This window comes from Oncorhynchus gorbuscha, unplaced genomic scaffold (assembly GCF_021184085.1).
Source record: "Oncorhynchus gorbuscha isolate QuinsamMale2020 ecotype Even-year unplaced genomic scaffold, OgorEven_v1.0 Un_scaffold_3780, whole genome shotgun sequence".
Lineage (NCBI taxonomy): Eukaryota > Metazoa > Chordata > Actinopteri > Salmoniformes > Salmonidae > Oncorhynchus > Oncorhynchus gorbuscha.
This window is the reverse complement of record NW_025747944.1, coordinates 10,001-36,494: the sequence shown is the minus strand read 5'-3', so window position 1 is coordinate 36,494 and position 26,494 is coordinate 10,001. Positions and strand designations below refer to the sequence as shown.

General features: G+C 45.0%; 1 protein-coding gene across 2 annotated transcripts; it reads right to left on the bottom strand.

The window, feature by feature from the left end:
- Positions 1-470: 470 nt before the first annotated feature.
- Positions 471-13,728, bottom strand: LOC124028112 (nuclear protein MDM1-like). Of its 2 annotated transcripts, XM_046340259.1 has the most exons (9): positions 13,590-13,674; positions 13,404-13,489; positions 12,484-12,592; positions 9,162-9,463; positions 8,717-8,857; positions 6,087-6,269; positions 4,557-4,696; positions 2,986-3,082; positions 471-1,081 (listed from the first exon to the last, which is right to left on the bottom strand). In XM_046340259.1, exons 3-9 carry the CDS (start codon positions 12,515-12,517, stop codon positions 1,028-1,030), a joined length of 951 nt encoding a protein of 316 aa, XP_046196215.1. In that variant the 5' UTR covers positions 12,518-12,592; positions 13,404-13,489; positions 13,590-13,674; the 3' UTR covers positions 471-1,027. The 2 variants fall into 2 exon arrangements, with proteins under 2 accessions (XP_046196215.1, XP_046196214.1); XM_046340258.1 differs by lacking the exon at positions 13,404-13,489 and having other exon boundaries at positions 13,590-13,728.
- Positions 13,729-26,494: the final 12,766 nt, after the last annotated feature.

Here is a 26,494-nt window from a genome sequence, read left to right as displayed (position 1 = left end):
TCTGAAACTCAACAATCTCAGGCCTAGATCTCAGGTATGGGACCTTTTTGAAACTCAACAATCTCAGGCCTAGATCTCAGGTATGAGGCCTTTCTGAAACTCAACAATCTCAGGCCTAGATCTCAGGTATGGGACCTTTTTGAAACTCAACAATCTCAGGCCTAGATCTCAGGTATGAGGCCTTTCTGAAACTCAACAATCTCAGGCCTAGATCTCAGGTATGAGGCCTTTCTGAAACTCAATCTCAGGCCTAGATCTCAGATATGAGGCCTCTCTGAAACTCAATCTCAGGCCTAGATCTCAGGTATGAGGCCTTTCTGAAACTCAATCTCAGGCCTAGATCTCAGATATGAGGCCTCTCTGAAACTCAATCTCAGGCCTAGATCTCAGGTATGAGGCCTTTGTGAAACTCAATCTCAGGCCTAGATCTCAGATATGAGGCCTCTCTGAAACTCAATCTCAGGCCTAGATCTCAGGTATGAGGCCTTTCTGAAACTCAATCTCAGGCCTAGATCTCAGATATGAGGCCTCTCTGAAACTCAATCTCAGGCCTAGATCTCAGGTATGAGGCCTTTCTGAAACTCAATCTCAGGCCTAGATCTCAGGTATGAGGCCTTTCTGAAACTCAACAATCTCAGGCCTAGATCTCAGGTATGAGGCCTTTCTGAAACTCAACAATCTCAGGCCTAGATCTCAGATATGAGTCCTTTCTGAAACTCAACAATCTCAAGCCTAGATCTCAGGTATGGGATCTTTCTGAAACTCAACAATCTCAAGCCTAGATCTCAGGTATGGGACCTTTCTGAAACTCAACAATCTCAGGCCTAGATCTCAGGTATGGGACCTTTCTGAAACTCAACAATGGAAACTCTTTTTGCCCATTGTATTGTTTCTGAGGCGGATACACAGGTGTTCTGTTCACTCATGTATCGTCACTCGGTTTGATGTAAACGTGAGAGGAGGGAAGGGGGGGGGGTCACTGCCAACAGCCAAAAGAGAAGGAAGGTACAGTAGAACAGCAGGGAGACTAGGACCGTGTTACCTCGTGATACCAAACGTGACTATGCTGACTGTCACGCCCCTGCAATGGAGGATGGGAAGAGAGAATGTGTTAAAGAGACTCCATATCAATGACATTTACTTACAGCCATTTACTTAGAGCCTGTAGGTCATTACTTTATTATATATATATTATACAATAACTACACTGACCTCCTCTCCTACTGTGGTAGACAGGGTAATAACTACACTGACCTCCTCTCCTACTGTGGTAGACAGGGTAATAACTACACTGACCTCCTCTCCTACTGTGGTAGACAGGGTAATAACTACACTGACCTCCTCTCCTACTGTGGTAGACACTGTAATAACTACACTGACCTCCTCTCCTACTGTGGTAGACAGGGTAATAACTACACTGACCTCCTCTCCTACTGTGGTAGACACTGTAATAACTACACTGACCTCCTCTCCTACTGTGGTAGACACTGTAATAACTACACTGACCTCCTCTCCTACTGTGGCAGACACTGTAATAACTACACTGACCTCCTCTACTACTGTGGCAGACACTGTAATAACTACACTGACCTCCTCTACTACTGTGGTAGACACTGTAATAACTACACTGACCTCCTCTCCTACTGTGGTAGACACTGTAATAACTACACTGAACTCCTCTACTGTGGTAGACACTGTAATAACTACACTGACCTCCTCTCCTACTGTGGTAGACACTGTAATAACTACACCGACCTCCTCTACTACTGTGGTAGACACTGTAATAACTACACCGACCTCCTCTCCTACTGTGGTAGACACTGTAATAACTACACTGACCTCCTCTCCTACTGTGGTAGACACTGTAATAACTACACTGACCTCTTCTACTGTGGTAGACAGGGTAATAACTACACTGACCTCCTCTCCTAGTGTGGAAGACAGGGTAATAACTACACTGACCTCCTCTACTACTGTGGTAGACACTGTAATAACTACACTGACCTCCTCTCCTACTGTGGTAGACAGGGTAACACTGACCTCCTCTCCTACTGTGGTAGACACTGTAATAAATACACCGATCTCCTCTCCTACTGTGGTAGACACTGTAATAACTACACCGACCTCTCCTACTGTGGTAGACACTGTAATAACTACACTGACCTCTACTACTGTGGTAGACACTGTAATAACTACACTGACCTCCTCTCCTACTGTGGTAGACAGGGTAATAACTACACTGACCTCCTCTCCTACTGTGGTAGACACTGTAATAACTACACTGAACTCCTCTACTGTGGTAGACACGGTAATAACTACACTGACCTCCTCTCCTACTGTGGTAGACAGGGTAATAACTACACTGACCTCCTCTCCTACTGTGGTAGACACTACTAACTACACTGACCTCCTCTCCTACTATGGTAGACACTGTAATAACTACACCGACCTCTCCTACTGTGGTAGACACTGTAATAACTACACTGACCTCCTCTCCTAGTGTGGTAGACACTGTAATAACTACACTGACCTCCTCTCCTACTGTGGTAGACACTGTAATAACTACACTGACCTCCTCTCCTACTGTGGTAGACAGGGTAATAACTACACTGACCTCCTCTCCTAGTGTGGAAGCCATTGTAATAACACACTGACCTCCTCTCCTAGTGTGGAAGCCATTGTAATAACACACTGACCTCCTCTCCTACTGTGGAAGCCATTGTAATAACACACTGACCTCCTCTCCTACTGTGGAAGCCATTGTAATAACACACTGACCTCCTCTCCTAGTGTGGAAGCCATTGTAATAACACACTGACCTCCTCTCCTAGTGTGGAAGCCATTGTAATAACTACACTGACCTCCTCTCCTAGTGTGGAAGCCATTGTAATAACTACACTGACCTCCTCTCCTAGTGTGGAAGCCATTGTAATAACACACTGACCTCCTCTCCTACTGTGGAAGCCATTGTAATAACACACTGACCTCCTCCCCTAGTGTGGAAGCCTTGACCCAGGCGCCGTCCTTATATATGTAGTTCAGTGGAGAGCGGAAGTTGGCATTATACTCTGATTTCACCTTTCTGGAGAGAAGGACAGAAATACACAGAGACAGGCCAAGTCAGATAATGTATATTCAGTGATCGTTTAGCATTGCACTTGGCATTATGATTTATAAACTAAAATGTATTAGTTGAATAGGCCACATGTGAATGACCAAACTCTGCTGCTGTCCATTGGAGAAGTTCCATGTGAGAGAGAGAGAGAGAGAGAGAGAGAGAGAGAGAGAGAGAGAGAGAGAGAGAGAGACACGGTTTGAGAGAGAGAGAGAGAGACGGTTTGAGAGAGAGAGAGACGGTTTGAGAGAGAGAGAGACGGTTTGAGAGAGAGAGAGACGGTTTGAGAGAGAGAGAGAGAGAGAGAGAGAGAGAGAGAGAGAGAGAGAGAGAGAGAGAGAGAGAGACGGTTAGAGAGAGAGAGAGAGAGAGACGGTTTGAGAGAGAGAGAGAGAGAGAGACGGAGAGAGAGAGAGAGAGAGAGAGACGGTTTGAGAGAGAGAGAGAGACGGTTTGAGAGAGAGAGAGACGGTTTGAGAGAGAGAGAGACGGTTTGAGAGAGAGAGAGAGAGAGAGACGGTTTGAGAGAGAGAGAGAGAGAGAGAGAGAGAGAGAGAGAGAGAGAGAGAGAGAGAGAGAGAGAGAGTTTGAGAGAGAGAGAGAGGTTTGAGAGAGAGAGAGAGAGAGAGAGAGACGGTTTGAGAGAGAGAGAGAGAGAGAGAGAGAGAGAGAGACGGTTTGAGAGAGAGAGAGAGAGAGAGAGAGAGAGAGAGAGAGAGAGACGGTTTGAGAGAGAGAGAGAGAGAGAGAGAGAGAGAGAGAGAGAGAGAGAGAGAGAGACACGGTTTGAGAGAGAGAGAGACGGTTTGAGAGAGAGAGAGACGGTTTGAGAGAGAGAGAGAGAGAGACGGTTTGAGAGAGAGAGAGAGAGAGAGAGAGAGAGAGAGAGAGAGAGAGAGAGAGAGAGAGACGGTTTGAGAGAGAGAGAGAGAGAGAGAGAGAGAGTTTGAGAGAGAGAGAGAGAGAGAGAGAGAGAGAGAGAGAGAGAGAGACGGTTTGAGAGAGAGAGAGAGAGACACAGTTTGAGAGAGAGAGAGACGGTTTGAGAGAGAGAGAGAGAGAGAGAGAGAGAGAGAGAGAGACGGTTTGAGAGAGAGAGAGAGAGAGAGACAGAGTGCAGTGTTACCGGTAATTATTACCAAAATACTCCATGACACATAGCAGGAAGTGAAGATGGAAAGAGACAATATACAATACATGAGAGAGTTCCTATTACTGACAGGTTGCCTCTCTCTTTCCCCTCCTACTTCCCCTTCCCCACCCCTGACCTCTGACTCCAGGTGAAGTTTCCCAAAGGGACAGGTCTAGGATCAGCTCCCCCTCCCCCTAATCCTACCCTTAACGGTTAGTGGGATGCTAAATGAACCCAGGATCAGCGTGTCGAGGTAACTTCACCCTCCAACCAACATACCCTGTAATCACAACTGACCGCTGATCTCACCTGTGGGGAAGATGTGCCTTCTGGGGGCTGTGTGACTTCACTTCCTGGTCCGCCTGCTGCTCCCGAGGCTGTGGAAGTGGAATGTTCTCCTCTATGACGCTGGACTCTCTCTCTTCCCTTTTCTTCTTCTTCCACTTGCTCTGATGTCATCATCCCAACAGAACAGAACAGAGCCGTTCGTAAAAGCCGCGTCTGGAGTGTACAGGGGGTGTGGTGGTATTTCCGTACCGGTTCCACTGGTTTTATACCCAGGTTCCCAAATAGCACCCTATACCCTATATAAGGGCTCTGGTCAAAAGTAGTGCACTATGTAGGGAATAGGGTGCCATTTGGGATGCCTGCCAGTCAGTCAGTCAGAGGAACCTGGGTATAAAACCAGTGGAACCAGTACGGAAATACCACCAAACTTCCTGTACACTCCCAGTGGGTGTTTCCAGCGCAGCATGTGGAGAACATTATCTTAATAACTGGTTTATTTACTTCCATATTGGACGTTCTAGGTGTGTATTGTATTCCCCTTTCATATTGGACGTTCTAGGTGTGTATTGTATTCCCCTTTCATATTGGACGTTCTAGGTGTGTATTGTATTCCCCTTTCATATTGGACGTTCTAGGTGTGTATTGTATTCCTCTCATATTGGACGTTCTAGGTGTGTATTGTATTCCCCTTTCATATTGGACGTTCTAGGTGTGTATTGTATTCCCCTTTCATATTGGACGTTCTAGGTGTGTATTGTATTCCTCTTTCATATTGGACGTTCTAGGTGTGTATTGTATTCCCCTTTCATATTGGACGTTCTAGGTGTGTATTGTATTCCTCTCATATTGGACGTTCTTGGTGTGTATTGTATTCCCCTTTCATATTGGACGTTCTAGGTGTGTATTGTATTCCTCTTTCATATTGGACGTTCTAGGTGTGTATTGTATTCCCCTTTCATATTGGACGTTCTAGGTGTGTATTGTATTCCTCTCATATTGGACGTTCTAGGTGTGTATTGTATTCCCCTTTCATATTGGACGTTCTAGGTGTGTATTGTATTCCTCTTTCATATTGGACGTTCTAGGTGTGTATTGTATTCCTCTTTCATATTGGACGTTCTAGGTGTGTATTGTATTCCTCTTTCATATTGGACGTTCTAGGTGTGTATTGTATTCCTCCAAGGGGGTTTTTGAAATGTCAATAAACAGAGAAAAACCTTGCTAGTCTGTGTCCTAATTTATCCTGATCTTCCCAGAAATCAGTGACAAATAAGTGTTCTAAGTAAGTAGGGCTCTCTGCTTCCTTATTGAAATACAAAAGGTACCGTTGAAGATATTGCCAACGCTGGGAGTATTATATAGGCAACGCTGGGAGTATTATATTGTGGCCTAATCTTGGCACCCAGAATCAGATCATGTTTGTGTGCTGGTCTCAGGCCAGCTACGACACGTTCGTAAAGTCTGTTCCATAAAGAGGTTGAATAAATCCATTTACCAGATCAAACATTGAGTTGTAGTGTGGCGTGTGGACCGACTGGAACTCTGAAGTACCTTGGATGCTTTCTCAGGTGAAACGTTCTCTCTCTGGAACAGAGGCACCTGGTCTACATCGCTGCGTAGCCGTGGTCCTCTGGGAGGTGGAAAGGCTTTAAAGTTCCTGCTGTACTCGCTCTCCAACACCACCGCCGGGTTAGACTTGAAAGGAGGGATGGAACGGTGGCTGGTGTACAGCATCTGAAGAAGAAAGACCATGCAAGGAAATATACTGGAACTGTCATAGTTGATTCATACTCAAATACTCTGCTACCATCTACTGGCTGTTTGACAAAACAGCATCTCTGCTCCACAGCTTGGGTAGATAGCCTCTCTCAAACTCGTCATTCGTTTTGAAAACCAGACCCTAGGCAACACACTGACTGAGGTCTGGTTTCAATGACGGACTCTTTTGATATCGAGGAACTACTCACTTCCTACATCACGACTTTATCCTCTTGAATAAAATACTAAATAGTAGCTAGCAAGATGGAGATCACAGAGGTTATATTTGTAGATACCTACTCAGGTTGTACAACTGAATATCTTCAACTGAAATGTGTCTTCCCATTTAACCCCACCCCTCTGAATCAGAGAGGTGCGGGGGGGGGGGGGGGGGCTGCCTTAATCAACATCCACATCTTTGGCACCCGGGGTACAGTGGGTTAACTGCCTTGTTAACCCACTATTTTAACCTTGTCAGGTTACTGGCCCAACGCTCTAACCACTAGACTGCCTGCCGCCCCAGTAGCTAGTTTACATCAACTACCTCAACTAAAACCAATGCAACGTTTGGTTTTGAATCACAGCGTTCTGGCATGTCTGCCTCGTGATTTGTTACGAGAGTCCCCAGAACGCCCCCTTATCGACGTAGGTAGTGATGTAGTTCCTCTAGGCCAACAGACCCTCATTAAAACCAGGTCCTAGTCACTGTGTTGCCTGGTCGGGTTTTCAAGACTAACTAGTAATGGGGCAGAATGGGTGACCAACCCTGGGTTCAGGGTGTAACAAGAAGCAGTGAATCTTACTTAATAGGTGTGCATTGGGCCCCTCTATGACCAGGAAATGCCAACACATGTCAAATGTGTGACTATCAGGGCTTTAACATGGATGTTATGGAGGTTTAGCGTTGTATATACATTCAGACTAGACGAGGATATGAGTGGAACATCAGGGCTTTAACTGAGGTTTATATACATTCAGACTAGACGAGGATATGAGTGGAACATCAGGGCTTTAACATGGAGGTTTAGGGATGTATTTCAGACTAGACGAGGATATGAGTGGAACATCAGGGCTAGATGGAGGTTTAGGGATTAACATGGATGTTATGGAGGTTTAGGGATGTATATACATTCAGACTAGACGAGGATATGAGTGGAACATCAGGGCTTTAACATGGAGGTTTAGGGATTTAACATTAAGACTAGGATATGAGTGGAACATCAGGGCTTTAACATGGATGTTATGGGGATGTTGCCATTCAGACTAGACGAGGATATGAGTGGAACATCAGGGCTTTAACATGGATGTTATGGAGGTTTAGGGTTGTATATACGTTCAGACTAGACGAGGATATGAGTGGAACATCAGGGCTTTAACATGGATGTTATGGAGGTTTAGGGATGTATATACATTCAGACTAGACGAGGATATGAGTGGAACATCAGGGCTTTAACATGGAGGTTTAGGGTTGTATATACATTCAGACTAGACGAGGATATGAGTGGAACATCAGGGCTTTAACATGGAGGTTTAGGGATGTATATATGTTCAGACTAGACGAGGATATGAGTGGAACATCAGGGCTTTAACATGGAGGTTTAGGGATGTATATACATTCAGACTAGACGAGGATATGAGTGGAACATCAGGGCTTTAACATGGATGTTATGGAGGTTTAGGGATGTATATACATTCAGACTAGACGAGGATATGAGTGGAACATCAGGGCTTTAACATGGAGGTTTGGAGGTTTAGGGATGTATATACATTCAGACTAGACGAGGATATGAGTGGAACATCAGGGCTTTAACATGGAGGTTTAGGGGGATGTATATATGTTCAGTTGTGAGTGGAACATCAGGGCTTTAACATGGAGGTTTAGGGATGTATATACATTCAGACAGACGAGGATATGAGTGGAACATCAGGGCTTTAACATGGATGTTATGGAGGTTTAGGGTTGATCAGACTAGACGAGGATATGAGTGGAACATCAGGGCTTTAACATGGAGGTTTAGAGTTGTATATACATTCAGACTAGACGAGGATATGAGTGGAACATCAGGGCTTTAACATGGAGGTTTAGGGATGTATATACGTTCAGACTAGACGAGGATATGAGTGGAACATCAGGGCTTTAACATGGAGGTTTAGGGATGTATATACGTTCAGACTAGACGAGGATATGAGTGGAACATCAGGGCTTTAACATGGATGTTATGGAGGTTTAGGGATGTATATACGTTCAGACTAGACGAGGATATGAGTGGAACATCAGGGCTTTAACATGGAGGTTATGGAGGTTTAGAGTTGTATATACATTCAGACTAGACGAGGATATGAGTGGAACATCAGGGCTTTAACATGGAGGTTTGGGGATGTATATACATTCAGACTAGACGAGGATATGAGTGGAACATCACCTGCTCTGCAGCCAGCAGTGGGGAGGCGTGGCCAGCTACAGGTGTCTTCCATGGAAACTGTTTCCTGTACTCAGAGTTCTGTAGTCCGGTCCTCTGTCCAGACGACTTCAGCCCCGCCTTCCTCCTCAACACATAGTCCACCTGGAATCACATTTCTCACTTTACTACACAGGTCACTAGTGATAACTCACTGTGCGTCATCGTAACTAAGAATTTGTTTTTAACTGACTTGATTAAATTAAAAAATGAACTGTCTGCTGCACAGGCCACAGGGCTGCTTAGAAGGCCTGGGTCAAACACGTGTGTCAAACGGTCCTTTCAAATACATGAGCTGCGCTTCGTTTAGTTTTCCTGGTACAATGGAGCCAATAGAATAGTCTCAAAAGTGCAAGCTAAATCGAGCACATGCATTTGCATACATTAAATAAATAACAACCATTCTCACCCCATTGAAAGCTTGGTCCTGTTTCCCTACAGTAGCCAGGGGGCTCCGGGTGTGGATCTGGCCCTGAAGAGTGGTCGGGCCTCGTTGGGGGTCCCCTGGAGGAGGGGGACCCCTCGGGGCCAGAGGGGTGGGGACTCTCTCTGGGGTAGGAGCCAGGGGAGAGGTACCAGGTCTGGGGGTCTCATCTCGTCTCTGTGGGGGCTCTGTGGTGGTGGGGTTCCATTGGAAGGAGCTGGACACCTGGGGCGAGTGGGAGGAGGGCACCTTCCTCTTGGACAGAAACTGAGGCTCTCTACTGATACCTGGTGTAATATGGATGATAGAGAGATGATAGTGGCTCTACTGATACCTGGTGTAATATGGATGACAGAAGGAGAGATGATAGTGTCTCTACTGATACCTGGTGAAATATGGATGATAGAGAGATGATAGTGTCTCTACTGATACCTGGTGTACTATGGATGACAGAAGGAGAGATGATAGTGTCTCTACTGATACCTGGTGTAATATGGATGATAGAGAGACTATAGTGTCTCTACTGATACCTGGTGTAATATGGATGATAGAGAGATTATAGTGTCTCTACTGATACCTGGTGTAATATAGATGACAGAGAGATGATAGTGTCTCTACTGATACCTGGTGTACTATGGATGATAGAGAGATTATAGTGTCTCTACTGATACCTGGTGTAATATGGATGATAGAGAGATTATAGTGTCTCTACTGATACCTGGTGTAATATAGATGACAGAGAGATGATAGTGTCTCTACTGATACCTGGTGTAATATGGATGATAGAGAGATGATAGTGTCTCTACTGATACCTGGTGTAATATGGATGATAGAGAGATTATAGTGTCTCTACTGATACCTGGTGTAATATAGATGACAGAGAGATGATAGTGTCTCTACTGATACCTGGTGAAATATGGATGATAGAGAGATGATAGTGTCTCTACTGATACCTGGTGTAATATAGATGATAGAGAGATGATAGTGTCTCTACTGATACCTGGTGTAATATGGATGATAGAAGGAGAGATGATAGTGTCTCTACTGATACCTGGTGTAATATGGATGACAGAAGGAGAGATGATAGTGTCTCTACTGATACCTGGTGTACTATGGATGATAGAAGGAGAGATGATAGTGTCTCTACTGATACCTGGTGTAATATGGATGATAGAGAGATGATAGTGTCTCTACTGATACCTGGTGTAATATAGATGATAGAGAGATGATAGTGTCTCTACTGATACCTGGTGTAACATGGATGACAGAAGGAGAGATGATAGTGTCTCTACTGATACCTGGTGTAACATGGATGACAGAAGGAGAGATGATAGTGTCTCTACTGATACCTGGTGTAATATGGATGATAGAGAGATGATAGTGTCTCTACTGATACCTGGTGTAATATGGATGATAGAGAGATGATAGTGTCTCTACTGATACCTGGTGTAATATGGATGATAGAGAGATGATAGTGTCTCTACTGATACCTGGTGTACTATGAATGACAGAAGGAGAGATGATAGTGTCTCTACTGATACCTGGTGTACTATGGATGACAGAAGTAGAGATGATAGTGTCTCTACTGATACCTGGTGTAATATGGATGATAGAAGGAGAGATGATAGTGTCTCTACTGATACCTGGTGTACTATGGATGACAGAAGGAGAGATGATAGTGTCTCTACTGATACCTGGTGTAATATGGATGATAGAAGGAGAGATTATAGTGTCTCTACTGATACCTGGTGTAATATGGATGATAGAGAGATGATAGTGTCTCTACTGATACCTGGTGTAACATGGATGACAGAAGGAGAGATGATAGTGTCTCTACTGATACCTGGTGTAATATGGATGACAGAAGGAGAGATGATAGTGTCTCTACTGATACCTGGTGTACTATGGATGATAGAAGGAGAGATTATAGTGTCTCTACTGATACCTGGTGTAATATGGATGATAGAAGGAGAGATGATAGTGTCTCTACTGATACCTGGTGTAATATGGATGACAGAAGGAGAGATTATAGTGTCTACTGATACCTGGTGTAATATGGATGATAGAGAGATGATAGTGTCTCTACTGATACCTGGTGTAATACGGATGACAGAAGGAGAGATGATAGTGTCTCTACTGATACCTGGTGTACTATGGATGATAGAAGGAGAGATTATAGTGTCTCGACTGATACCTGGTGTAATATGGATGATAGAGAGATTATAGTGTCTCTTCTGATACCTGGTGTAATATGGGTGACAGAAGGAGAGATGATAGTGTCTCTACTGATACCTGGTGTAATATGGATGACAGAGGGACAGATGATAGTTGACCATGTGACTCAAGTGGTAGAGCATGGCTCTTACAAAGCCAGGGTTGTGGGTTCTATTCCCACGGAGGACAGGTGGTAGAGCATGGCTCTTACAAAGCCAGGGTTGTGGGTTCTATTCCCACGGAGGACAGGTGGTAGAGCATGGCTCTTACAAAGCCAGGGTTGTGGGTTCTATTCCCACGGAGGACAGGTGGTAGAGCATGGCTCTTACAAAGCCAGGGTTGTGGGTTCTATTCCCACGGAGGATGCACTCGCTATGACTAAACTGTAAATAGTCAAATAAGAATAGTAGAGCTGCGCTCAGTGTTTTAAAGATGAAGATGCACGACAGGAATATGAATGATGTGTGATATGTTAACCTGGTATATTATACTGTTACCGGGTCATATAGACCACTTTCTGGTTTTGCAAACATTGCTGCAGGAAGTGCAATACACGCACGTTCGTGACAGAACACACAACAACACACCTCTATTTACATGTTGCTTATGAGTGCTTTTCACACTACTTTTGGATTATAACTGAATGTTAAGGCTTGTATGAATGCCCTGCTTAATATAATGTGTGTGTGTCATCATCGCAAATTCGACTGCATTTTACTTCTATTTAAAAACACTTTAACTTCAACCAGTAAAATGTCTCTTTGTCTAGCTTTTGCTACAACCTACAGTATGTCAATGAGCGTTAACATTCTAGCCAACACCTGCCACATTCAAAATAGTTATTTTGAAAAGTTCACATCCAAATATAATCTTAGCGACTGTTCAAGCAAGAATCAAAACATCACCGTAAGCGTATAAGAACCCAAAAAGTTATTTTGTTTAGAAGTAATAAAAACGTAAATTCAGGCTATGTTGAAGAGGTGGCAGATGGCGACCAAGAGTCGCGTGCATCTGTGCGTGACGTCAGTGTGTCGTGTACTGGAAAAGGGTCTATATCAATCAATAAATCAATAAATCAATCAATAAATCTTACCCATCTGGTCAGATCGAAGTCCAGCTAAGCACATCCGTCGCTGAGGAGAGGCGCTTCTGGACCGGGTAGCGGCTCGATCTTTAAATTTCTTCTTGTACTCACTGATGCCCTGTGCACGTGAGTATCCAAAACATTAGTAAATCGCATAGGACTGAATACGTGACGTACTATATTGTGTAAGTGGGAGATATTTAGCAAATAGCATGCCTTTAAAAGGACTGTAAGCGTCATGCACAAACAGTCGTGTTGGTCAGATGTTTCCTAGGAAACCGATCGGCTGCATTTCGTTTGAATGAAATCTGTGAACTGAGTTTGCAGCTACAGGCATATCTGTGCAGCTACAGGCATATCTGTGCAGCTACAGGCATATCTGTGCAGCTACAGGCATATCTGTGCAGCTACAGGCATATCTGTGCAGCTACAGGCATATCTGTGCAGCTACAGGCATATCTGTGCAGCTACAGGCATATCTGTGCAGCTACAGGCATATCTGTGCAGCTACAGGCATATCTGTGCAGCTACAGGCATATCTGTGCAGCTACAGGCATATCTGTGCAGCTACAGGCATATCTGTGCAGCTGTATTAGGTCACAGTGTATAAACCAGACTGTACCGCTGTCTTTATCTAGGCTGATGAATCAAACTAACGCAATAAACCACGTTAAACGAATCCTCTATTGCCCTTTACAATGTCATGCAATTGATACATGCATCTATTTATCAATAGAAACAGGAAATATCCGCTGTTAGCCGCTGGCAGCTCGTTTACATGAGTTTATCCGCTGTATACCAGTGTAACGTGTTAGGAAACACTGAGCTTAAACCAAGCTAATAACCGACACCTTGGACGTGGGATTTGGTTGTTTCTATAGATGGTTTATCCGATGTAAATCGCAATGCACGATGATTAATAAACTAACCTTTTATTTGTGCGAATGAAACAATGTTTCCGTTTTCTTGTATCAGTCGAAACCTCTTCAACTCACTCAGGCGGTGACCTAGATTACTGGACGAGGTTGTTTCAAAAACACTGCGCTAAACCAAAGACAACCGTTTAATTTATATTACTCGTTCAATTTTTACAACAAAAAAGTACATTTGTTTACCTTGAAATGTAGTGGCATTTTTCTGTTGGTTAAAGTTGTGCCGGTGTTTGGGAGAATTGTGTCTGTTGTTTTCGCAGCGAGGTTGTTATTGTTGTGAAGTGAAGTTACAAGGTATCTGGACGGTTACAGCAGCGGCTTTGAGTTGCCTTGGCAAAGCGGCGATCTGCGCATGCGTGATCAACCCCGTTGTCATTTAGAGGGGCTGATATCTAGTAGCTGTGTCAGACATGTGTCAGACCTATGCTAAGAGGGGTTGGTTTCTAGTGTGTATTGATTTGTTGTTAATAAAAATAAAAATAAAACAATAAATTTAAAAAATAAGGGATATATCTAGTAGCTGTGTCAGACCTATGCTTAGAGGGGTTGATATCTAGTAGCTGTGTAGACATGTCAGACCTATGCTTAGAGGGGCTGATATCTAGTAGCTGTGTCAGACCTATGCTTAGAGGGGTTGATATCTAGTAGCTGTGTCAGACCTATGCTTAGAGGGGCTGATATCTAGTAGCTGTGTCAGACCTATGCTTAGAGGGGCTGATATCTAGTAGCTGTGTCAGACCTATGCTTAGAGGGGCTGATATCTAGTAGCTGTGTCAGACCTATGCTTAGAGGGGTTGATATCTAGTAGCTGTGTCAGACCTATGCTTAGAGGGGCTGATATCTAGTAGCTGTGTCAGACCTATGCTTAGAGGGGTTGATATCTAGTAGCTGTGTCAGACCTATGCTTAGAGGGGCTGATATCTAGTAGCTGTGTCAGACCTATGCTTAGAGGGGCTGATATCTAGTAGCTGTGTCAGACCTATGCTTAGAGGGGCTGATATCTAGTAGCTGTGTCAGACCTATGCTTAGAGGGGCTTATATCTAGTAGCTGTGTCAGACCTATGCTTAGAGGGGCTTATATCTAGTAGCTGTGTCAGACCTATGCTTAGAGGGGCTGATATCTAGTAGCTGTGTCAGACCTATGCTTAGAGGGGTTGATATCTAGTAGCTGTGTAGACATGTCAGACCTATGCTTAGAGGGGCATATCTAGTAGCTGTGTCAGACCTATGCTTAGAGGGGCTGATATCTAGTAGCTGTGTCAGACCTATGCTTAGAGGGGGATATCTAGTAGCTGTGTCAGACCTATGCTTAGAGGGGTTGATATCTAGTAGCTGTGTCAGACCTATGCTTAGAGGGGCTGATATCTAGTAGCTGTGTCAGACCTATGCTTAGAGGGGTTGATATCTAGTAGCTGTGTCAGACCTATGCTTAGAGGGGCTGATATCTAGTAGCTGTGTCAGACCTATGCTTAGAGGGGCTGATATCTAGTAGCTGTGTCAGACCTATGCTTAGAGGGGCTGATATCTAGTAGCTGTGTCAGACCTATGCTTAGAGGGGTTGATATCTAGTAGCTGTGTCAGACCTATGCTTAGAGGGGCTGATATCTAGTAGCTGTGTCAGACCTATGCTTAGAGGGGCTTATATCTAGTAGCTGTGTCAGACCTATGCTTAGAGGGGCTGATATCTAGTAGCTGTGTCAGACCTATGCTTAGAGGGGCTGATATCTAGTAGCTGTGTAGACATGTGCTTAGAGGGGCTTATATCTAGTAGCTGTGTCAGACCTATGCTTAGAGGGGCTGATATCTAGTAGCTGTGTCAGACCTATGCTTAGAGGGGTTGATATCTAGTAGCTGTAGACATGTCAGACCTATGCTTAGAGGGGCTGATATCTAGTAGCTGTGTCAGACCTATGCTTAGAGGGGCTGATATCTAGTAGCTGTGTCAGACCTATGCTTAGAGGGGTTGATATCTAGTAGCTGTGTAGACATGTCAGACCTATGCTTAGAGGGGCTGATATCTAGTAGCTGTGTCAGACCTATGCTTAGAGGGGCTGATATCTAGTAGCTGTGTCAGACCTATGCTTAGAGGGGCTGATATCTAGTAGCTGTGTCAGACCTATGCTTAGAGGGGCTTATATCTAGTAGCTGTGTCAGACCTATGCTTAGAGGGGCTGATATCTAGTAGCTGTGTCAGACCTATGCTTAGAGGGGTTGATATCTAGTAGCTGTGTAGACATGTCAGACCTATGCTTAGAGGGGCTGATATCTAGTAGCTGTGTCAGACCTATGCTTAGAGGGGCTGATATCTAGTAGCTGTGTCAGACCTATGCTTAGAGGGGCTGATATCTAGTAGCTGTGTAGACATGTCAGACCTATGCTTAGAGGGGCTGATATCTAGTAGCTGTGTCAGACCTATGCTTAGAGGGGTTGATATCTAGTAGCTGTGTCAGACCTATGCTTAGAGGGGCTGATATCTAGTAGCTGTGTCAGACCTATGCTTAGAGGGGCTTATATCTAGTAGCTGTGTCAGACCTATGCTTAGAGGGGCTTATATCTAGTAGCTGTGTCAGACCTATGCTTAGAGGGGCTTATATCTAGTAGCTGTGTCAGACCTATGCTTAGAGGGGCTGATATCTAGTAGCTGTGTCAGACCTATGCTTAGAGGGGTTGATATCTAGTAGCTGTGTAGACATGTCAGACCTATGCTTAGAGGGGCATATCTAGTAGCTGTGTCAGACCTATGCTTAGAGGGGCTGATATCTAGTAGCTGTGTCAGACCTATGCTTAGAGGGGCATATCTAGTAGCTGTGTAGACATGTCAGACCTATGCTTAGAGGGGCTGATATCTAGTAGCTGTGTAGACATGTCAGACCTATGCTTAGAGGGGCTGATATCTAGTAGCTGTGTAGACATGTCAGACCTATGCTTAGAGGGGCTGATATCTAGTAGCTGTGTCAGACCTATGCTTAGAGGGGCTGATATCTAGTAGCTGTGTCAGACCTATGCTTAGAGGGGCTGATATCTAGTAGCTGTGTCAGACCTATGCTTAGAGGGGTTGATATCTAGTAGCTGTGTCAGACCTATGCTTAGAGGGGCTGATATCTAGTAGCTGTGTCAGACCTATGCTTAGAGGGGCTGATATCTAGTAGCTGTGTCAGACCTGTGCTTAGAGGGGCTTATATCTAGTAGCTGTGTAGACATGTCAGACCTATGCTTAGAGGGGCTGATATCTAGTAGCTGTGTAGACCTATGCTTAGAGGGGCTGATATCTAGTAGCTGTGTCAGACCTATGCTTAGAGGGGCTGATATCTAGTAGCTGTGTCAGACCTATGCTTAGAGGGGCTGATATCTAGTAGCTGTGTCAGACCTATACTTAGAGGGGCTGATATCTAGTAGCTGTGTAGACCTATGCTTAGAGGGGCTGATATCTAGTAGCTGTGTCAGACCTATGCTTAGAGGGGCTGATATCTAGTAGCTGTGTCAGACCTATGCTTAGAGGGGCTGATATCTAGTAGCTGTGTCAGACCTATGCTTAGAGGGGCTGATATCTAGTAGCTGTGTCAGACCTATGCTTAGAGGGGCTGATATCTAGTAGCTGTGTCAGACCTATGCTTAGAGGGGCTGATATCTAGTAGCTGTGTCAGACCTATGCTTAGAGGGGCTGATATCTAGTAGCTGTGTAGACATGTCAGACCTATGCTTAGAGGGGCTGATATCTAGTAGCTGTGTCAGACCTATGCTTAGAGGGGCTGATATCTAGTAGCTGTGTAGACATGTCAGACCTATGCTTAGAGGGGCTGATATCTAGTAGCTGTGTCAGACCTATGCTTAGAGGGTTGATATCTAGTAGCTGTGTCAGACCTATGCTTAGAGGGGCTGATATCTAGTAGCTGTGTCAGACCTATGCTTAGAGGGGCTGATATCTAGTAGCTGTGTCAGACCTATGCTTAGAGGGGCTGATATCTAGTAGCTGTGTCAGACCTATGCTTAGAGGGGTTGATATCTAGTAGCTGTGTCAGACCTATGCTTAGAGGGGCTGATATCTAGTAGCTGTGTCAGACCTATGCTTAGAGGGGCTTATATCTAGTAGCTGTGTCAGACCTATGCTTAGAGGGGCTGATATCTAGTAGCTGTGTCAGACCTATGCTTAGAGGGGCTTATATCTAGTAGCTGTGTCAGACCTATGCTTAGAGGGGCTTATATCTAGTAGCTGTGTCAGACCTATGCTTAGAGGGGCTGATATCTAGTAGCTGTGTCAGACCTATGCTTAGAGGGGTTGATATCTAGTAGCTGTGTAGACATGTCAGACCTATGCTTAGAGGGGCATATCTAGTAGCTGTGTCAGACCTATGCTTAGAGGGGCTGATATCTAGTAGCTGTGTCAGACCTATGCTTAGAGGGGCATATCTAGTAGCTGTGTAGACATGTCAGACCTATGCTTAGAGGGGCTGATATCTAGTAGCTGTGTCAGACCTATGCTTAGAGGGGCTGATATCTAGTAGCTGTGTCAGACCTATGCTTAGAGGGGCTTATATCTAGTAGCTGTGTCAGACCTATGCTTAGAGGGGCTTATATCTAGTAGCTGTGTCAGACCTATGCTTAGAGGGGCTGATATCTAGTAGCTGTGTCAGACCTATGCTTAGAGGGGTTGATATCTAGTAGCTGTGTAGACATGTCAGACCTATGCTTAGAGGGGCATATCTAGTAGCTGTGTCAGACCTATGCTTAGAGGGGCTGATATCTAGTAGCTGTGTCAGACCTATGCTTAGAGGGGCTGATATCTAGTAGCTGTGTAGACATGTCAGACCTATGCTTAGAGGGGCTGATATCTAGTAGCTGTGTCAGACCTATGCTTAGAGGGGCTGATATCTAGTAGCTGTGTAGACATGTCAGACCTATGCTTAGAGGGGCTGATATCTAGTAGCTGTGTCAGACCTATGCTTAGAGGGGTTGATATCTAGTAGCTGTGTCAGACCTATGCTTAGAGGGGCTGATATCTAGTAGCTGTGTCAGACCTATGCTTAGAGGGGCTTATATCTAGTAGCTGTGTCAGACCTATGCTTAGAGGGGCTTATATCTAGTAGCTGTGTCAGACCTATGCTTAGAGGGGCTTATATCTAGTAGCTGTGTCAGACCTATGCTTAGAGGGGCTGATATCTAGTAGCTGTGTCAGACCTATGCTTAGAGGGGTTGATATCTAGTAGCTGTGTAGACATGTCAGACCTATGCTTAGAGGGGCATATCTAGTAGCTGTGTCAGACCTATGCTTAGAGGGGCTGATATCTAGTAGCTGTGTCAGACCTAATGCTTAGAGGGGCATATCTAGTAGCTGTGTAGACATGTCAGACCTATGCTTAGAGGGGCTGATATCTAGTAGCTGTGTAGACATGTCAGACCTATGCTTAGAGGGGCTGATATCTAGTAGCTGTGTAGACATGTCAGACCTATGCTTAGAGGGGCTGATATCTAGTAGCTGTGTCAGACCTATGCTTAGAGGGGCTGATATCTAGTAGCTGTGTCAGACCTATGCTTAGAGGGGCTGATATCTAGTAGCTGTGTCAGACCTATGCTTAGAGGGGTTGATATCTAGTAGCTGTGTCAGACCTATGCTTAGAGGGGCTGATATCTAGTAGCTGTGTCAGACCTAATGCTTAGAGGGGCTGATATCTAGTAGCTGTGTCAGACCTGTGCTTAGAGGGGCTTATATCTAGTAGCTGTGTAGACATGTCAGACCTATGCTTAGAGGGGCTGATATCTAGTAGCTGTGTAGACCTATGCTTAGAGGGGCTGATATCTAGTAGCTGTGTCAGACCTATGCTTAGAGGGGCTGATATCTAGTAGCTGTGTCAGACCTATGCTTAGAGGGGCTGATATCTAGTAGCTGTCAGACCTATACTTAGAGGGGCTGATATCTAGTAGCTGTGTAGACCTATGCTTAGAGGGGCTGATATCTAGTAGCTGTGTCAGACCTATGCTTAGAGGGGCTTATATCTAGTAGCTGTGTAGACATGTCAGACCTGTGCTTAGAGGGGCTGATATCTAGTAGCTGTGTCAGACCTATGCTTAGAGGGGCTGATATCTAGTAGCTGTGTCAGACCTATGCTTAGAGGGGCTGATATCTAGTAGCTGTGTCAGACCTATGCTTAGAGGGGCTGATATCTAGTAGCTGTGTCAGACCTATGCTTAGAGGGGCTGATATCTAGTAGCTGTGTAGACATGTCAGACCTATGCTTAGAGGGCTGATATCTAGTAGCTGTGTCAGACCTATGCTTAGAGGGGCTGATATAAGTAGACTGTGTCAGACCTATGCTTAGAGGGGCTGATATCTAGTAGCTGTGTCAGACCTATGCTTAGAGGGGCTGATATCTAGTAGCTGTGTCAGACCTATGCTTAGAGGGGTTGATATCTAGTAGCTGTGTCAGACCATGCTTAGAGGGGCTGATATCTAGTAGCTGTGTCAGACCTATGCTTAGAGGGGCTGATATCTAGTAGCTGTGTCAGACCTATGCTTAGAGGGGCTGATATCTAGAGCTGTGTCAGACCTATGCTTAGAGGGGCCTGATATCTAGTAGCTGTGTCAGACCTATGCTTAGAGGTAAACCTACACTGTCTTCAACCTAATAATAGACAGAGAGAGATATCTGATATCTAGTAGCTGTGTCAGACCTATGCTTAGAGGGGCTGATATCTAGTAGCTGTGTCAGACCTATGCTTAGAGGGGTTGATATCTAGTAGCTGTGTAGACATGTCAGACCTATGCTTAGAGGGGCTGATATCTAGTAGCTGTGTCAGACCTATGCTTAGAGGGGCTGATATCTAGTAGCTGTGTAGACATGTCAGACCTATGCTTAGAGGGGCTGATATCTAGTAGCTGTGTAGACATGTCAGACCTATGCTTAGAGGGGCTGATATCTAGTAGCTGTGTAGACATGTCAGACCTATGCTTAGAGGGGCTGATATCTAGTAGCTGTGTCAGACCTATGCTTAGAGGGGTTGATATCTAGTAGCTGTGTAGACATGTCAGACCTATGCTTAGAGGGGCTGATATCTAGTAGCTGTGTCAGACCTATGCTTAGAGGGGCTGATATCTAGTAGCTGTGTAGACATGTCAGACCTATGCTTAGAGGGGCTGATATCTAGTAGCTGTGTCAGACCTATGCTTAGAGGGGCTGATATCTAGTAGCTGTGTAGACATGTCAGACCTATGCTTAGAGGGGCTGATATCTAGTAGCTGTGTCAGACCTATGCTTAGAGGGGCTGATATCTAGTAGCTGTGTCAGACCTATGCTTAGAGGGGTTGATATCTAGTAGCTGTGTCAGACCTATGCTTAGAGGGGCTGATATCTAGTAGCTGTGTCAGACCTATGCTTAGAGGGGCTGATATCTAGTAGCTGTGTCAGACCTATGCTTAGAGGGGCTGATATCTAGTAGCTGTGTCAGACCTATGCTTAGAGGGGTTGATATCTAGTAGCTGTGTCAGACCTATGCTTAGAGGGGCTGATATCTAGTAGCTGTGTCAGACCTATGCTTAGAGGGGCTTATATCTAGTAGCTGTGTCAGACCTATGCTTAGAGGGGCTGATATCTAGTAGCTGTGTCAGACCTATGCTTAGAGGGGCTTATATCTAGTAGCTGTGTCAGACCTATGCTTAGAGGGCTTATATCTAGTAGCTGTGTCAGACCTATGCTTAGAGGGGCTGATATCTAGTAGCTGTGTCAGACCTATGCTTAGAGGGGTTGATATCTAGTAGCTGTGTAGACATGTCAGACCTATGCTTAGAGGGGCATATCTAGTAGCTGTGTCAGACCTATGCTTAGAGGGGCTGATATCTAGTAGCTGTGTCAGACCTATGCTTAGAGGGGCATATCTAGTAGCTGTGTAGACATGTCAGACCTATGCTTAGAGGGGCTGATATCTAGTAGCTGTGTCAGACCTATGCTTAGAGGGGCTGATATCTAGTAGCTGTGTCAGACCTATGCTTAGAGGGGCTTATATCTAGTAGCTGTGTCAGACCTATGCTTAGAGGGGCTTATATCTAGTAGCTGTGTCAGACCTAGATGCTTAGAGGGGCTGATATCTAGTAGCTGTGTCAGACCTATGCTTAGAGGGGTTGATATCTAGTAGCTGTGTAGACATGTCAGACCTATGCTATCTAGTAGGGGCATATCTAGTAGCTGTGTCAGACCTATGCTTAGAGGGGCTGATATCTAGTAGCTGTGTCAGACCTATGCTTAGAGGGGCTTATATCTAGTAGCTGTGTCAGACCTATGCTTAGAGGGGCTGATATCTAGTAGCTGTGTCAGACCTATGCTTAGAGGGGCTTATATCTAGTAGCTGTGTCAGACCTATGCTTAGAGGGGCTTATATCTAGTAGCTGTGTCAGACCTAGGGCTGCTTAGAGGGGCTTATATCTAGTAGCTGTGTCAGACCTATGCTTAGAGGGGCTGATATCTAGTAGCTGTGTCAGACCTATGCTTAGAGGGGTTGATATCTAGTAGCTGTGTAGACATGTCAGACCTATGCTTAGAGGGGCATATCTAGTAGCTGTGTCAGACCTATGCTTAGAGGGGCTGATATCTAGTAGCTGTGCTTCAGACCTATGCTTAGAGGGGCATATCTAGTAGCTGTGAGACATGTCAGACCTATGCTTAGAGGGGCTGATATCTAGTAGCTGTGTAGACATGTCAGACCTATGCTTAGAGGGGCTGATATCTAGTAGCTGTGTAGACATGTCAGACCTATGCTTAGAGGGGCTGATATCTAGTAGCTGTGTCAGACCTATGCTTAGAGGGGCTGATATCTAGTAGCTGTGTCAGACCTATGCTTAGAGGGGCTGATATCTAGTAGCTGTGTCAGACCTATGCTTAGAGGGGCTGATATCTAGTAGCTGTGTCAGACCTATGCTTAGAGGGGCTGATATCTAGTAGCTGTGTAGACCTGCTTAGAGGGGCTGATATCTAGTAGCTGTGTCAGACCTATAGAGGGCTTAGAGCTGGTCAGACCTATGCTGATATCTAGTAGCTGTGTCAGACCTATGCTTAGAGGGGCTTATATCTAGTAGCTGTGTAGACATGTCAGACCTGTGCTTAGAGGGGCTGATATCTAGTAGCTGTGTCAGACCTATGCTTAGAGGGGCTGATATCTAGTAGCTGTGTCAGACCTATGCTTAGAGGGGCTAGTAGTGTGAGACTCCATGATATCTAGTAGCTGTGTCAGACCTATGCTTAGAGGGGCTGATATCTAGTAGCTGTGTCAGACCTATGCTTAGAGGGGCTGATATCTAGTAGCTGTGTCAGACCTATGCTTAGAGGGGCTGATATCTAGTAGCTGTGTAGACCTATGCTTAGAGGGGCTGATATCTAGTAGCTGTGTCAGACCTATGCTTAGAGGGGCTGATATCTAGTAGCTGTGTAGACCTATGCTTAGAGGGGTTGATATCTAGTAGCTGTGTCAGACCTATGCTTAGAGGGGTTGATATCTAGTAGCTGTGTCAGACCTATGCTTAGAGGGGCTGATATCTAGTAGCTGTGTCAGACCTATGCTTAAGAGGGGCTGATATCTAGTAGCAGTGTAGACATGTCAGACCTATGCTTAAGAGGGGCTGATATCTAGTAGCTGTGTAGACATGTCAGATCTATGCTTAGAGGGGCTGATATCTAGTAGCTGTGTAGACCTATGCTTAGAGGGGTTGATATCTAGTAGCTGTGTCAGACCTATGCTTAGAGGGGCTGATATCTAGTAGCTGTGTAGACATGTCAGACCTATGCTTAAGAGGGGTTGATATCTAGTAGCTGTGTAGACATGTCAGACCTATGCTTAAGAGGGGCTGATATCTAGTAGCAGTGTCAGACCTATGCTTAGAGGGGCTGATATCTAGTAGCTGTGTCAGACCTATGCTTAGAGGGGCTGATATCTAGTAGCTGTGTAGACATGTCAGACCTATGCTTAAGAGGGGTTGATATCTAGTAGCTGTGTCAGACCTATGCTTAAGAGGGGCTGATATCTAGTAGCTGTGTCAGACCTATGCTTAGAGGGGCTGATATCTAGTAGCTGTGTCAGACCTATGCTTAAGAGGGGTTGATATCTAGTAGCTGTGTCAGACCTATGCTTAGAGGGGCTGATATCTAGTAGCTGTGTAGACATGTCAGACCTATGCTTAAGAGGGGTTGATATCTAGTAGCTGTGTCAGACCTATGCTTAGAGGGGCTGATATCTAGTAGCTGTGTCAGACCTATGCTTAAGAGGGGTTGATATCTAGTAGCTGTGTCAGACCTATGCTTAGAGGGGCTGATATCTAGTAGCTGTGTCAGACCTATGCTTAGAGGGGCTGATATCTAGTAGCTGTGTCAGACCTATGCTTAGAGGGGCTGATATCTAGTAGCTGTGTAGACATGTCAGACCTATGCTTAGAGGGGCTGATATCTAGTAGCTGTGTCAGACCTATGCTTAGAGGGGCTGATATCTAGTAGCTGTGTCAGACCTATGCTTAGAGGGGCTGATATCTAGTAGCTGTGTCAGACCTATGCTTAAGAGGGGTTGATATCTAGTAGCTGTGTAGACATGTCAGACCTATGCTTAGAGGGGCTGATATCTAGTAGCTGTGTCAGACCTATGCTTAAGAGGGGTTGATATCTAGTAGCTGTGTCAGACCTATGCTTAGAGGGTCTGATATCTAGTAGCTGTGTAGACATGTCAGACCTATGCTTAAGAGGGGTTGATATCTAGTAGCTGTGTCAGACCTATGCTTAGAGGGGCTGATATCTAGTAGCTGTGTCAGACCTATGCTTAAGAGGGGTTGATATCTAGTAGCTGTGTCAGACCTATGCTTAGAGGGGCTGATATCTAGTAGCTGTGTAGACATGTCAGACCTATGCTTAAGAGGGGTTGATATCTAGTAGCAGTGTCAGACCTATGCTTAAGAGGGGCTGATATCTAGTAGCTGTGTCAGACCTATGCTTAGAGGGGCTGATATCTAGTAGCTGTGTCAGACCTATGCTTAGAGGGGCTGATATCTAGTAGCTGTGTCAGACCTATGCTTAGAGGGGCTGATATCTAGTAGCAGTGTAGACATGTCAGACCTATGCTTAAGAGGGGTTGATATCTAGTAGCTGTGTCAGACCTATGCTTAGAGGGGCTGATATCTAGTAGCTGTGTAGACATGTCAGACCTATGCTTAAGAGGGGTTGATATCTAGTAGCTGTGTCAGACCTATGCTTAAGAGGGGCTGATATCTAGTAGCTGTGTCAGACCTATGCTTAGAGGGGCTGATATCTAGTAGCTGTGTAGACATGTCAGACCTATGCTTAAGAGGGGTTGATATCTAGTAGCTGTGTCAGACCTATGCTTAGAGGGGCTGATATCTAGTAGCTGTGTCAGACCTATGCTTAGAGGGGCTGATATCTAGTAGCTGTGTTCCATGTCAGACCTATGCTTAGAGGGGCTGATATCTAGTAGCTGTGTCAGACCTATGCTTAGCTGTGTCAGACCTATGCTTAGAGGGGCTGATATCTAGTAGCTGTGTCAGACCTATGCTTAGAGGGGCTGATATCTAGTAGCTGTGTCAGACCTATGCTTAGAGGGGCTGATATCTAGTAGCTGTGTAGACATGTCAGACCTATGCTTAAGAGGGGTTGATATCTAGTAGCTGTGTCAGACCTATGCTTAAGAGGGGCTGATATCTAGTAGCTGTGTCAGACCTATGCTTAGAGGGGCTGATATCTAGTAGCTGTGTAGACATGTCAGACCTATGCTTAAGAGGGGTTGATATCTAGTAGCTGTGTCAGACCTATGCTTAGAGGGGCTGATATCTAGTAGCTGTGTCAGACCTATGCTTAGAGGGGCTGATATCTAGTAGCTGTGTCAGACCTATGCTTAGAGGGGCTGATATCTAGTAGCTGTGTCAGACCTATGCTTAGAGGGGCCTACACTGTCTTCAGCCTAATAATAGACAGAGACAGAGAGAGAGGTAACCTACACTGTCTTCAGCCTAATAATAGACAGAGAGAGAGAGGTAGCCTACACTGTCTTCAGCCTAATAATAGACAGAGAGAGAGAGGTAACCTACACTGTCTTCAGCCTAATAATAGACAGAGAGAGAGAGAGAGAGAGAGAGAGAGAGAGAGAGAGAGAGAGAGAGGTAGCCTACACTGTCTTCAGCCTAATAATAGACAGAGAGAGAGAGGTAACCTACACTGTCTTCAGCCTAATAATAAACACAGAGAGAGAGAGAGAGAGGTAGCCTACACTGTCTTCAGCCTAATAATAGACAGAGAGAGAGAGCGAGAGGTAGCCTACACTGTCTTCAGCCTAATAATAGACAGAGACAGAGAGAGAGGTAACCTACACTGTCTTCAGCCTAATAATAGACAGAGACAGAGAGAGAGGTAACCTACACTGTCTTCAGCCTAATAATAGACAGAGAGAGAGAGAGAGAGGTAGCCTACACTGTCTTCAGCCTAATAATAGACAGAGAGAGGGTAACCTACACTGTCTCCACCTAATAACAGACAGAGAGAGAGAGAGAGGGTAGCCACACACACTGTCTTGCCTAATAATAGACAGACATAATAGAGAGAGAGAGAGAGAGAGAGAGAGAGAGAGAGAGAGAGGTAGCCTACACTGTCTTCAGCCTAATAATAGACAGAGAGAGAGAGGTAACCTACACTGTCTTCAGCCTAATAATAGACAGAGAGAGAGAGAGAGGTAACCTACACTGTCTTCAGCCTAATAATAGACAGAGAGAGAGAGAGAGAGAGAGAGAGAGAGACAGAGAGAGGAGACTGAGAGAGAGAGAGAGAGAGAGAGGGTAGACCTACACTGTCTTCAGCCTAATAATAGACAGAGAGAGAGAGGTAGCCTACACTGTCTTCAGCCTAATAATAGACAGAGAGAGAGAGAGAGGTAACCTACACTGTCTTCAGCCTAATAATAGACAGAGAGAGAGAGAGGTAACCTACACTGTCTTCAGCCTAATAATAGACAGAGAGAGAGAGGTAGCCTACACTGTCTTCAGCCTAATAATAGACAGAGAGAGAGAGAGGTAACCTACACTGTCTTCAGCCTAATAATAGACAGAGAGAGAGAGAGAG